Raw genomic sequence first — 13,759 nt, 5'->3', positions numbered from 1 at the left:
ACTTCACTTGTTAGTGTGTGTTTTATGAAGAGGGTTTGCATAAGTCTTGCTGCCTATTAATTTTGTTGGGTGATTCTGGGTTTTTGTGTAGTGGAAAAGGGTAAATAACCCTTCCCTAGTCCCCTTTTCCACACTATTCAGGATTCTGCAGACCTCTGTGATATCCCACCTTTGTGGTCTCTCTCGTTGTCTGACCAGCCCTAAGCCTCTCCTCCTACAGAGGCCACTCCCTACCCTTGATCATCTCTGTTGCCTTCCTCTGAACCTTTTGCAGCTCCGCTATATCCTTTTTGAGATGAGACGTCCAGGACTGGACACAGTATTCTATGTGTGGCTGTACTACAAATGTGCACAGTGGCTTGAGGACAGCTTCTGTCCTCCTTTCTATCTGTTTCCCTGTTGTTCCCAACACGCTGGGAGCCTTTTAGTTCACTGCTAAGCAATCAGTGAAAGTTTCAGAAAATTGTCTCGTGCTGTCTACTGCATGGCAAGCCTCTGAGCTAGAGCCAGGTGCCTGAGGTTGTTCTGAACGTCTCTTCCTGGTGGTCCCTGTTCACAGCACAGTGTTTTGCTGTCTTTCCAGATCCAGCAGGGTTTATTTTTGATGTGCAGTCCAACACTGTGATGGCCCAAGGAGGAACCTTTGAAAACATGAAGGAGAAGGTTAGTGTTGCAATGGAACTGCTAGCGAGTGGATATCTCTTTGGTGTTAATTGGGACGTGGGGGGACAACGTGAACTGACAGGTTGAGAGTTTCACTCTCCACAGTGCTTTGTCCTGGCCTTCTGAAACCATATCCAGTGAGTGCATGTTCCATACAGTACAATACCCTCCAATGCCAGCTGAGCCATAACCACAGTCTTGACATGCAGCAAGGAAGCGGCAAAGGCCTGACTTATTGTTTTCTTCCAGATCAGCGCAGTGCGTGCTGTGGTCCCCAACAGGAGCAACAATGAAATCATCCTAGTGCTACAGCACTTTGATAACTGTGTGGACAGAACAGTGCAGGCCTTCATGGAAGGTAACGAACTCTAGTTCCGTGATCTGAGTAACCGGGCTTTTAGCTACAATGTTCCTTGTGGATTTTGTTGAGAAATACTGTCCCTTCAGCAGGCACTGCACAGCTTTCAGGAAAGAGCCACTGGCTGTTTTGTACAGGGTGTACCCTGTCTGACAGGATACCCAGATCTTCTCTGCAATCCAGCCAAGTGTGGACTCATTCCACATTGGCTTTTCTGAAAGCCAGTCCAGAGATGGTCCTCTCATCCGTCCCAACATTTCATTCACACTCTGCCCCATGAGGCTTAAAAGAAGACGAGATCATTACTTTGTACCAGAAGATGTGTGGTATCTTCTGCAGTAGGTAGTGAACAGATATGTTTCTTGCTGGCATGCACAAGAAAAGGAGTGTCTGCAGCAGCCTTGAGGTGGCTCTCTACTGCCTTTTGGAACGTGAATGGCAGCTCCTGGCTCGGGTGGCACATTGCAGCTGCTAAAGTTCCTACCAATGTTCCCTCTGCGTTTTTTTTTTTTGTTTGTTTTTTTGTGTTTTTTAAAATCCACATGCAGAATAAACTTTGGTCTGTGCACAAATGCATGTATGATGTGTACTCCCAGTAGAAATACACACTGCTCGCTGTGGGTGCTCTGCTAATAAGCTGGGTGGCCCCTGACTCTCCTGGGTAGCCAACCGAGCACTCAGCATCCAGCGAATGCTGGTTCCTAGCTTGTAGGACAGAAGCTGTTCACCAGTGAAACTGTCTTTGTGCACCTCTTGGCTGTTTCCTGTACTCAGAACGCGGTGTGTTGCCTCTGGCTCACAGTGCCTCTGAGTTGTGGAGCTCTTACAAATGCCTAGAAAAACTTTATATAACTGTCGTGGTTCGAAGGGGAGCCATATAAACCCTTTGACTTGAACTAAACCCTGTTTGGTCCAAGCTCCAACATGGTCAAGGTCTGAGCATGGCTGTGCCAGTAAGGGGCCGCTGGAAGCAGCCAGCACAGAAGGTTGTATGGGAGGAGCCATTCTGTTGAGTGGGATGGTTCCAAAGCAAAACTGAAACTGACCCTTTCATTTCATGAGCTGTGAGAACCGAAACTTAACTTCTGTATGGCACGAGTTGGAGGAAACCTTCCCCGCTCAACTCTAGTCATGGAGACTCCTGGTTTCTTGTGTGGCATGGGGGAAGGGCAGTGGGAGGCACTTTCCAGTGCTTATCAGAAGTTTCTTTTCAGGCAATGCCAGCGAAGTATTGAAAGAATGGACAATAACAGGCAAGAAGAAGGTAACCTTTAAAATGCATTTTCACTTAGTTGGCTCGGGTTGGTATTACCCTGGTATGTCTTTAAAAGCACCAGGGTGTGTTGGCGATCCAGCGGCCTTTATAATTCTCTGCTAAATCATGAGGAGCAAGGAAAGAACCCAGGGCAGTGTGTATATATGTATTGCTCTGGGCAGAATTGCCTCGCCCTAGGTAGTCACTGCTCGGGCTAGTGTAAGTCCCAGGTGAGGCAGAATGCTCTCGTTGATTACTTCAAAAGGTTTGAGAGACCCCTACCCCACCCACCAAAACCCATAAAGCCCTTAGCTCAGTTACATGGTGTAATGTTGCTGGCACAGCCTTGCAGAATCACCAGGAATACTTACTACCAAGGCCATGGATTCTCCTCCCCTGCCCTTTGCCAGGATGATGAAAACATTGGTACGTGCTGGGCGTCCCCCAGCACACGGGCAAGGCGCTCACTCCTCCTCCACTGGAGAAGTTGTCATTCACTTTGCATGTGGTCAGCCCACTCACAGCCCTTTGGAGCTGAGCAGCCATTACTTCCCGAAGTCTCTGCTTTGACGCCCTTTGCCTTTGCAGTACACATTTTGCTCCTAGTCTGTTCAGAGTCTCACATGAACAGTTCACTTAGGTCGTTTTCCCTTATTATAGTGATTAACGCCGCTGCAGGGCAGTACACTGCAGCCTAAGAATTTAAGCTGTGATCAGACCAAGCTGCTCTCACTAAATAACCAACAAAATACTAGAGCTCTGGCAGGCAGACAGTATCGGAGCTGGGGAAGAGAGGGCATGTGCGAAAAGGCCAGCGTCCCAGACTGGCTGGCTGAAAGAGCCTGGAAGTCTAGGGCAGTAAGCACAGCACAAGATGAATTGTCCCTTCGGGAGTTAAGCTCAGCCTGTTTTCTGTGGGGCTGGGTGTTTAATTCTTAGAACAAAAAGAAGAAAACCAAACCCAAACCTCCAGCTGAAGCAAGCCCTGGCCTCCCAGATCCCCGGAAACTGGCATCCACCGAAGGGGAACAGTCCGCAGCTTCCTCAGAGAAGGGCGGGATTAATGGTTACCATGTCAATGGCTCGGCCAATGATACAGAGTCTGTGGACTCGCTCAGTGAAGGCTTGGATACGCTTTCAATAGATGCCAGGGAATCGGAGGATGGTGACTCTGCCACGCCTGACGTGCCTGATGGAACAGGTTAGTCCTGAGGAGTTGTGGGAATGGAAGAGCTCAGTAAGTTTTCGACCAGCTGCTTTCTTCCTTCTGGCACTGCTGCCTACGTTTCCGCCAGTTCTGAATAGTTGGGGGTTGGCAGTGTGAATACTCTGGTTGCTTTCCCCTCTGGCAGCTGACATGAAGCAGGCTGCTTGCCTGGGTGGTTCAAGTTTTGGTGGGAAAGGGGCTGTTGAGCCTGGGGTACTTTCTGTGCTCCCTGTTTCAGCTTTTTTTGTTTGTTTGTTTGTTTCCCTGAACTCACTTGCTTTTCTACAGCAATGTCTGAGCTAGACAGTGGAATAGTGGACTTTGAGCCAAAGTCACCCGTAACGCACTCTTCCCAGAACCCTCCATCTGTCAGGCTGCAGCCAGAGCAGAGGAATGCCAGCAAGTCTCTGTCTAGGTCCACGGCAAGCCACCAGACATCTGCTTCCTTGTCTCCAGCCATGCTGGAAGATGTTCCTGTTTCCTCTTCAAACAAGAAGTTAGGTAAGGGCTCGAGGGGTTACGCGCGCTGGAGTCCCAGAGCGGCTTGCCTTGCAGTGCTCCTGGGCTGCCGCTCTGGCTGTGCGTCCCAGACTGGTTAATAGCTGGTGGCTGGGAGAGGCACACTGACTTTTGACTGTAAGGCAAACTAGCATCCTTGCTATGATCTGGCCAGTAACCTGTAGTGAGCTCCTCTTCTCGCTGTGCACAGCCAGAGTCCTGAGAGCAGTTCAGCTGTGGTGCTGGAAGCAGCCAGCCCACGTCTGCGATAGGTGCAGTAAAGAGGCAAGAAGTTAGGCTGCGTGTGCTTGGCCTGTTTCTCTGTGTGCCCCGTCATGGAGCCTGCACACTCTTCCCCTCTGCAGCCAGCTTGTCTTGGGGCCACAGCTTCCAGGAGGCCCAGTTACAAGAAACAACCACCTCTTTTTCCTCTGCTTTCTCCACCTCTGGTCTCTCTCCTTGTCAGCAGGAAGGACCTGAGACCTCAATTTTAAACACTGTCATTATCCTCTGTTTGAGCATGATGAGGACATCTGGCCCCTAGTGCTGGTTGTTCACCTTCTTGCTGTAATGAGGGCCAGAATGAGCTGTTGCTAATTTAACTCATTGAGGGTGACAGCAGCTGGGGAGCTGCTGAGGCACACGTGGGCAGAATGATCAGCTCTGCTGGAGAGCTGAAGTGTAGGGCCTAACCTTTGTAACAATTTTCCCTTTTGCTTTCCAAGGCGGTAGCTCTCTGCATGGATCTGGTTTTGCTTCTGAAAGATTTCTCTCCCCCAGAAAACTTTATTCACACCCAGGCAATTTTTCCAGTGCTTCTGCTTGTTGCTCCTGGAGGTGGGCTTCCCTCACAGGCCCCAATCTGTGGCGAAGGAGCAGAAAGCAGAAGATGCACTAGCTTTCTCCTGCATGTGAAAGTCCACCGACTTGTCTGTCTCCTCAGCTGTAAGGAGGGGATTTTGTGAACCCAGAGAAACTTCCACATGTGGAAAACTCCACAGCTGTGCAGGCTAAATCCAGTGTTTTTGTAACAGGAAAGGGAGAAGGGAATTTAAAGCCAAGCAGTCTGTGGTTTTAAAATGAACTGAAAGACTCCTTTCCAATTTATTGCAATCTGGAAGATTTTTATAAGGTGACGTTCTTGGCTGGGTGGGGTTTTCTATTTTATTTTTTTCTGTCGATAGGGTCCAATATTGAAAAATCTGTGAAGGACCTGCAGCGTTGCACTGTCTCACTGGCTCGGTATCGCGTGGTGGTTAAAGAGGAGATGGATGCCTCCATTAAGAAGATGAAGCAAGCCTTTGCTGAACTGCAGAGTTGGTAAGCAGAGTAGGAAGACACCCAGTCATTAACAGTTGGGATCAACAAACAGAGTAAATAGGAAACCCAACGTTTTAGCTCCCAGTTTGTTCATTTATGGTTTCTCTTTGCCCTGAACACAGCACATCAAAGTTTGTAAGGAATAAACAAGAATGGAAGGTGCTAACATCTGCATCAGTCTGCCGTGTCATAGCACGCCTGTCTTCCCAGACTATAGCCTTCATGTAGCCTGCTGGATCGCAGCCAGGCGCAGGGGTTCTGTTTTAAGTTATGACTCTGCTGATGGATCTGGCAGCCTCAGCTCTCAGTCAGTACTACCCAGAGGTCGAGGTCAGCACCCATGCCCTCTTAAGACCCCGATAATCCCAGGAAATTCATGGGCAAAACAGGTATTTATCATCTTCATCCTCCAGTTACTGCAGGAGAATGTGGCTGTAGTTTTCTTTAAAGGTGCAAGTGTTGGGGCTTGGTGGTGGTAATGCCATGTTCAGGGTAACATGGTAGCGGAGGAGGGAATGAATGCGTCAGAAGGTAAGTAACGCTGACCCGCCCCCAAGTCAGCCTTCCACACTGTGACTGCTGTGCCTTGTAAGTGTCACAGACCTGTTAGTAATGGACTTGTGGCCATGCGTTCCTAAGCTGATAACACCTGTTGCACACAGCTATCTGTAGTGAGCCTGTCATACATTTCTGAGGAATTCTCCCACCTGAGGGCAATATTTGGGACTAGTTTTGGTGAAGAAATGTTTAAAACTCACTGGCCTGAGTAATGTTGTTTGACGAGGAGTTAAACCTAGCTGTCGTGTTAGCGGATGAGAGTAGATTTCTGTGGTGGGCTGGCAGAGCTGTTAAAACCTGTCGGATAACTGAGATGGCCTTAAGTAAGGAATACGGGGCTTGTTGTTGTGATGTGAAGACCTTTGTAATGCGGGTAAGATGCTGTGATGGTATGCGAGCAGCATGTCTTGTAAACATACCAATGCTTAACTTTGCTACTGTGGGATGCTCCGTTGATTTAAGTGGAGCCGCTCCCAGGAGTAAGATGAAATGTGTGTTAATGATTGCAGGGATGCGTCATCGAGCGTCACAGCTTTTGGAATCAGTATGTCAGCTAAAGATTGTTGTGACTTGAAGCAGCTCTGTGAGGCATCCTCAGTCGGTGCCCAGCTGTGGGGCAGAGTTAAGGGTGTTTGGTTTACCTTTCCTTCCTTGCCATACTTTCTAATTGTTTGGGGTGTCTGCGTGTAACCTTAACTTTGACTTCTGGTCTCTTGAGAATTTACTTTTCCCAAAATATTAAAGAGACTTTGTCCTGTAAACTGAGATATTTACACTCTTAGCACAATGTTTTGTGGATGGGAATTAATAGTATTTATTGTTTGACCTATTTCATTCACAAGATTTTTGTCTGGCAGGAGTTGAACTAATATTACTAATGTTACTAGGACCTCTTTCTGTCAGCAGCTTCGTGCTCTGCCCACTGGACAAAATCTCTCATTAGAATGGAAAGCTTTCAGTCTTTTGGCTCAAGTGTCTGGGTCTGGATCAGTAATTCCTTGCCCTTTGGATTATAGTCTCTAAAATGCGGCTGTCGTTTTCAGAAAGGGTAAAGATTCAAGTCCAGTTGAGCAGCATAGCTCTGATAAGCTCTGATTGCTGAGAGACAGAACCAGCACGAACCCGGAAACGCAGATCCGTGAGCAGGGACGTTGAGTGCGTGTCTGGAATGCAGCCAGTGGGAACCTCCTTCAGTAAATGCCAGAGGACCTGGCTCCCTGCCGGGAGGCTGTGTTTAGAAGATTGATGAGCGGTGACTCTGCAACCAGGTCAATTTAACTGGAGAGAAAAGATGAGCTGCCCTTTCCTGAAATGACGCACTCGCCACTCGGCTGGGAAGAAGGCTTGTGCCTTCGGGTGTCGCTTCCACCCCTCGTGCTCCACTGATGCGCTGAACCCCTGTTGGCTCAAAACGAGATCTTGGCGCTAACGGTGTTCGCTGAGCCATCTCCCAGCTGCCTTTCTGCTGGAGTGCTTGCACCAGAGCCGCCTGTTCCTTGAGAGCTGGGCATTGAATGAGAGGCGGAGTTGGGACCCTGGACTGCAGAGGCTGTGCACGTGGGCCCCAGGAGACGACCGCCATTCGATGGACAGTTCCAGGCACTCTTATGTACTTGTCCCAGCCTCTGCTCTTATGCTGACCCGTGCTTGTAACTGGACTTCCTGGAGCAGTAGCTGTGCCCCAGTCTGTCAGGTTGGGGTCTGCATGGAAATAGCCTGAGGCACCTTCTGCACTCCCCAGTTCTCTTTGATGTTGGAAGCTCCCACTCTTCAGTAGAGCATTTTCCAGCCGGGGCTCTGCTGAGGCAGGGGTGGCCGTCCCCCAGCAGTGACGTGGGCATTGCTGGTGTCTGGTCAGTCCAGGGCACGGCTTGGGGCTGTGCTGAGGGTAGAGCCACCTCTGCTCTTCCTGTCTCTGGGTCGGAGTTCCAGTTGGCACTGTTGACTGGGGCGGAGACAATGAGCAGAATGGTTCACCGCACGCTGTGGCGGAGGAAGCCCCAACCCCCGTGCGTTGCACCTGAGGTGTGGAGCTCTGTGGGGTGCGTGGCTCTAGTCAGCCACCGCCACACGTAGGACCTTGGCTCTGGCTGTGGATTGGGCACTGGCTCCAGGAGTTTCCCCTCTGCTTGTGCCTCTCGTGTGCAATGGGTTGCCTTCACTGTCCTGTGGAGGACCTGCCAAGCACCGCCAGCTCCGGGGCACTGGTGGCTAAGAGCCTTCTGCAGCCAGTAGCCCTGGACAGAGGCTGGGGGAGAGCTCGGAGACTGGCACAGAGGGGACCTGAGCGTATCTCCCTTGGGCTGGCAGGCTTGGCTCAGAATCAATCAGGTCCTATGGGTGTGGGAGCAGGCGTGCAGCTAGCACCAGAACTGAGCAGATTGGCTTTCAGCACGTTTTGTAAGCCAAGCCGGCTCTGCCTGCGCGTGTGCACCCTGTCTGGAGAGCAGAAACACACAACCTCCACAGTAACGAGGCTTGTGACCGACACTGTCTGCACAGAATGAGAGCAAGCGATGGGACACTAGAGGTGGTGTCCCCAGTCTGTCATGCTGCAGCTGTAGCCCTACAGACCAACTGCTTCTGGGGGGCGTGTTGCCTAGTGGTGAGGGCCTGGCCTTGGCCATCGAGACTTCAGGATTCTGCCACAGACTTAGTCTGTGATGGGCGACTCACTTAACCTCTGCCCTGGTCGCCTTGTCTGGACACCAGGGTTGCTGAGGCAGGCCTGGAGAGCGCGGTTTTGTGCAGCAGCTTCCCCATTCTCTCCTGTCTGTCACAGGGCGATTGCACCGGTGCCTTGTGGGCTGCCCTGGCCACTAGCACAGTGAGTTCTGTGGAACTGGGGTTTGCAGTGTTAAGATTCGCACTGGGCTCTGGAACGCCCAAACCAGGCGGCTGGGTGGCCAGTGCCTGCCACAGGCTGGGCTGCGCAGGAGATGCAGGGACCCTGTGGTTTTCTGCTGCCATCTGCTGGCCTCTTGTGTGCTGACTCTCGGCCAACTTTTGCCTGAAGTTTCCTGCTTCTGTGCCTGGCCATGGAAAGGGAGGGTTCCTTCGCTGCTCCCAGCCTGCTCCGGGGGCAGGCTCACCCCCCAGACCGTTGGGAAAGTGTTTAGATTCTGGGTTGTGTACGTACAAAGACTGTGAAGTTAGCACTTACCCCCTCACCTTTCCTCCTTAGCCTCATGGACCGAGAAGTGGCGCTGCTGGCCGAAATGGACAAGGTGAAAGCAGAAGCAAGTAAGATGGGTTTTATTTTTAAAAAATACTGCCCCGTCAACGCTGGGGCTGCTCCGCTCTAGCAGCAGAGCTGGACAAACACTGCTCCCCAAGAGCAGGATGTGTAGGGCATCTTCCAGCTTCCTTCCTTCCCAAGTAAACGCACGCACACCCCCCGCCCCACACACACACACTTAAAAGTTTCTCACTAACATGCAGCTGTTAACAGGATGCAAGTCAAAGTTGGTCACAAGCTACATTTAAGTTTGTTGGGCTTCACTGCTGCAAAACATTCTAATTCCAAGGGAAAGTTTCTGTTAAACAAACATCCCTTTGTTGTGGCTGGAATCTGACCCTTGCAGAAGGGGCATTGCAAGAAGGGAGTGAAATCCACTAGCCTATTTTGTGTTCCAAGTTGGGAGAAACCACCAGGAAAATCAGTGAATGGTGAAGGGGCTGCAAGAGCTTTTCCATGGTAATAATTTCGGGGTGAGATGAAGCTGAAGAAATGGCCAGGAGCCGTGGGCCCTTCCAGCAGCTGCCCATTTTTGCTGTTCCCTCCCAGCCCAGCTGGGTGGTTCACCAGTGCTGCCAAGGAGCGGAGTCAGGGTGGGGGATGGGGGTGACATCAGTAAAGTGCTGCCATGGCAGTACTTTAACATCAGCCCCATATGGGTCTCACCAGTAGGTCGGACCTGCCCCCTTTCACCTCTGCGCTGCTGTTAGCTTGTAAGTTACAAAACAAGACTGTGTTGGTGCTTGAGCCAGCACCCCCCTGTGCTTACCTCTCCCCTGGGTGCGTGGTTAAGTCACCTGCGTGCCACCGAGCCGCTGTGTCACAGAATTCGTCGTGTAAGTTTCAACAGACTGACTCCTTCCTTCAATGCTACTTGTGCCCACGCTTGGCTCTCCATTTCTGTGCCTTTCAGTGGACATCCTGGCCAGCCGGCAGAAGAGAGCGGGGGCCCTAAAGAAGCTGACTGACGTTGCCGTGCGCATGTCTGAGGAGCAGTTGATAGAGCTGAGAGCTGACATAAAGGTGAGCCTTTTCCTACTCCCAGCCCAGTGGGGCCCTGGCTCGCGTTCTCTGCTCCAGCCTGGTGTGTACATAAAATCCCACTGCCGCGTCTTCAGTGCAGCATCTCTGTGCCGCTCGCCCCAGCAGTGCACATGCCCATGGGCCGCAGCAGCGTGGAAGCTGCGGAACACTTTGGCCAGTGACTTTCTTACGGCCTTTGGTTGGCAAAACACTGAGCTGAGCAAGCAAACAGTGTCTTTCAGTCCTCATCACCCCATCGCTTAGTGCAGCACCTGGCCGTCCTGAACTGGTGGAACAGGGTTTGGTGCCTCACAAGCCTGGGTTGTGTGGGCATGGCTGGCATTCTCCTGCTGAGGCTGGCAGCTGCTGTCTCTTCCACCATATCCACTGAGTCCCCTTGCATTCAGACACACGCTCACTTTTACCACCAGAGGTCAGCCACATGTTACTGACTTGGCTGCAGTAAAATCTGGTTTGGCAGTCAGATTGCGGGGCCCACTCTCTTCTCCCAGCAGCACTCTGTCCTAGACCAGCTTGGTCATCCCCCACCTGGACTGCTGCCGCTGCTGTTAGCCCCCAGACAGGCTGTGAAGCACCCTGGTCTCCACAGGAAGGGGAGCGACAGCTCCGGCTCCCCCTGCATTGCCACCATGAAGTGTAGCTGCTGGTGAAGGCTCAGGTGCTTGTGTGTTTGCATGGGAGACATGCTGTTCTGGTGCGACTCGCAGTGGTAACTGTTGCCTTGCTTGGCACGGCTGTCAGAGCTGTGCTGTACCAGAGCCACTGTTTCCGGGTGAGGGACAAGCTTCTCTCACGTCACCTGTTAGTGCCTGTCTGTCACCAGGCGGTCACCTAACAATCATGTTAACCTGAAAGCGTTTCCTTCCTGTTAAGCACTTTGTCAGCGAACGCAAATATGACGAAGACCTGGGCAGAGTGGCCCGATTCACCTGTGACCTGGACGTGGTGGTGAAAAGCATCAGCTCCTTTGGGCAAGGTGAGCTGGCTGGGCTGCAGGCGAGGTGGTGCATGGGGAGGGGTGGCCAGGGACAGGCCCCGGTGCAGAGAAGACGGTTCAGAGGAGCTCCTGGGTTTGAGCACAGGGCCAGTGGTGAGTGCTCTGGGACTGGGAGAGGCCCACTGCTCTGGGAGAATCTTGCTCACTGTTCAGAACAGCCAGTCTGCTGATGTCGGCGAGCCTGGAGGCTGGGCGGGGACTGGGCTGCCAGCTGTTCAGTGCTTGTTTCATTTAGGGCAAGGGAACATCTTTGCTGGGGTCCCTTGTACTCAGGTTATACACACAGCTACGCGAGCAGCATTGACGGGTGCACACGCACTCCACAGCCCCTCTGCAGAGAGCAGTAAATTCTCCCAGGCGCCGAATGGCACGCAGGAGCCCAGTGTCTCCTCTGCCAGGCGGCTGGGGAAGTTGGACACGTCTAAGAACGGAGGTGAGACGTACCTGTCTGTCTGCTTTCCCCAGCCTGCCCGTGTCACTTGGGCCCTTCCCCATGGTGTTCTGGAGCCAGTGTGCTGCCCTGGCCAGCTGAGCTTCAGTGCCAGTTGTAGGTCAGTCAGCTAGGAAGAGCACCACCTCCTGGGACCATCTGCTCTTCCATCCATGCTGCAAGCTCACAATACCGCAGCCGGGGCTGAGCTCTGGGCACGTGGGTGTGGGGAGGGCATGCAATTCCTTGTGGCCTAGGAGGAGAGCATCGCCCATGCGGTACTCATGTTGTCCCTTTCAGTTTCCCATCCAAAGAACAGTTATTCAACCAGATCACGCTGCAGCTCCGTCCCCTCTGGGCCCTTGAGCCCGAGCGCTCCCTCCGCCCCGGAGTGTGCCTCTGCTCCCAGCCTCCCCCCAGCCAGCAGGAAGCCCCCGTCCGCTGCAGAAGCACCTGCAGCCGGAGCCAGTGCTGGCAGCCGTCCGTGCCAGCCTCACCGAGAGGTAGGTGGTGGCCTCGCATGGGAAGCATTTAAGTAAGGCCGGAGGTTGTGCCCAGTTTGGGGGCTGAGTTCTTGGCAGCTAGTGGGACCCTCCTGCCAAGTGCCTTGTCTGAGGCTGGTTGTCTGGCCTGGTGCAGCCTGGGCAGTGCCCCTTGTGCCCTGGTCACAAGGCGAGTCCAGGGCGCCAGAGCAGGGCCTGACTTGGCTCACTCCTCAGAGCAGCAGTGGCCACTGCTGGCAGGAAGATAGCACAGCCGCATGCTGTAGCCCATCCTGGCAAGGAGCCCCAGTGACCCTCCAACACCCACCTGGTTCTGAGGCCATCCCTGGAAGTGCCACAGGCCTCAGGGGCCTCACGCTGGACATGGAGGGCGGCGGCTGGAGAGGAGACAGGAACCTGCTTTGGGACCATCCCGGACCTCATCACCATCTCTGCTGCATGTCGCTTGCTCTTGGCGGGGGCTGACTGCTGGTCTCCCCTCTCCAGTCACTTGCCAGCCCTTCATTCTGTTTCAGGCCTTCCAGGGTAGCAGGAGACAAGGTCAGGGCTACCGGCCCCCAGGCCAGCGCCACCCCGGCCCCGCCAATCCCGGGAGACCCGACAGCACGAACCGGAGCAGAAACGGGCCTCAGGCCAGTTCCAGGGCTCACAATGCCCAGTGCCAAGCTGCAGGGATGGCAAACAACCCTGGCCAGACTCAGCCCGCGGGGCCCTGCCCAGCAAGCCAGCCCGTCCTCTCAGCACAGGCGCACGCAGGTGCTCCGCGCACACAACCCGCAGGGCTCCCCCAGCGCAAGCCCAGGGCAAGGCAGCCGGAAGAGGTCAGTTCCTGAGCAGAGACCTGAATCCTTTCCCTGGGCTTGAGGGGGGGACTGCAGGAACTCCTGGGTAGAGCGCATAACAAAGGGACCTCAACACTTGCTCCGCCCCGTCCTGCACGGTTCCTTCCCTCTCCTCTCTTCGGAGGCTGCTCACGGAGGTGTCCTGCCATGGGATGGGTCCAGGCTTTCCTGGGACCATGCTGCTGCTGCCGCCGCCTCCGCCGCCACCAGATCTGCTGCTGCTGCTTCCCCGGGCGCTGCAAGAACCTCCCGAGCTCCCTTCCCTGCAGGACTGGCGGAATCCAAGCCAACGATAACCTCCGCGTGGCCGTCCTGGGCGAGCCAACAGCCAACACCCAGAGGTGCAGGGCCTCCTTCCCCTCCCCACCAGCTCTCACCGCCACCGCACGCTGCTCATGCTGGCAGTGAGGAGGGTTGCTGTGACATGAAATCCGGGGCTTTAACGAGGGGAGCCGCTCAGACTGGCAAGTGCCTCCTTTTCCTGGCAGCTAACATGAATCCAAGCAGCCCCACGGGACATGCAGCTGGTCTCGAGTCCCAAGCGCTGGCTCTCTGGGCCCATCAGCAGAGCCAGGCATACCAGTTCCTGTATCCATTCCATGTTTGTTTGGGGTCTGTTTTATTCATCCCCCTCCCAGCCCCATCTACTCCCTGAACTAAATCTACACCCGTTTAAATGAGCAGTGCCCCTAGGGATCGTCCGTCAGAATCGCTCCCCTCTCTCTCTAGAGCTGTACAAATAAAGCAAATGCCGACGACGTCCACGTTGAACTCACGTTGTCTGCGCTTTCCTGCAGTGGGGCTGGCCCTTGCCTCCCGAGCTCAGCAGGAGCTGCAGGTTTCTCT

The 13,759-nt window shown here is 53.5% G+C and overlaps 1 protein-coding gene across 2 annotated transcripts in view; it reads left to right on the top strand.

Moving 5' to 3' along the window:
* Positions 1-13,684, top strand: part of SPATS2 (spermatogenesis associated serine rich 2) — a 40,386-nt gene extending 26,702 nt beyond the window's left edge. For both annotated transcript variants that reach the window (XM_074980300.1, XM_074980301.1), the window contains 11 exons: positions 584-663; positions 913-1,021; positions 2,236-2,285; positions 3,216-3,477; positions 3,772-3,984; positions 5,166-5,301; positions 9,044-9,102; positions 10,011-10,120; positions 11,015-11,117; positions 11,869-12,071; positions 12,587-13,684. In XM_074980300.1, coding sequence (XP_074836401.1) covers positions 584-663; positions 913-1,021; positions 2,236-2,285; positions 3,216-3,477; positions 3,772-3,984; positions 5,166-5,301; positions 9,044-9,102; positions 10,011-10,120; positions 11,015-11,117; positions 11,869-12,071; positions 12,587-12,904 — 1,643 coding nt within the window. In that variant the 3' untranslated portion in view covers positions 12,905-13,684. The remainder of the gene's footprint in view (positions 1-583; positions 664-912; positions 1,022-2,235; positions 2,286-3,215; positions 3,478-3,771; positions 3,985-5,165; positions 5,302-9,043; positions 9,103-10,010; positions 10,121-11,014; positions 11,118-11,868; positions 12,072-12,586) is intronic.
* The last annotated feature ends 75 nt before the right edge of the window (positions 13,685-13,759 follow it).

This window comes from Carettochelys insculpta, chromosome 29, assembly GCF_033958435.1.
Source record: "Carettochelys insculpta isolate YL-2023 chromosome 29, ASM3395843v1, whole genome shotgun sequence".
Lineage (NCBI taxonomy): Eukaryota > Metazoa > Chordata > Testudines > Carettochelyidae > Carettochelys > Carettochelys insculpta.
The sequence above is the reverse complement of the archived record's forward strand: the minus strand, read 5'-3'. Positions and strand labels throughout refer to the sequence as shown.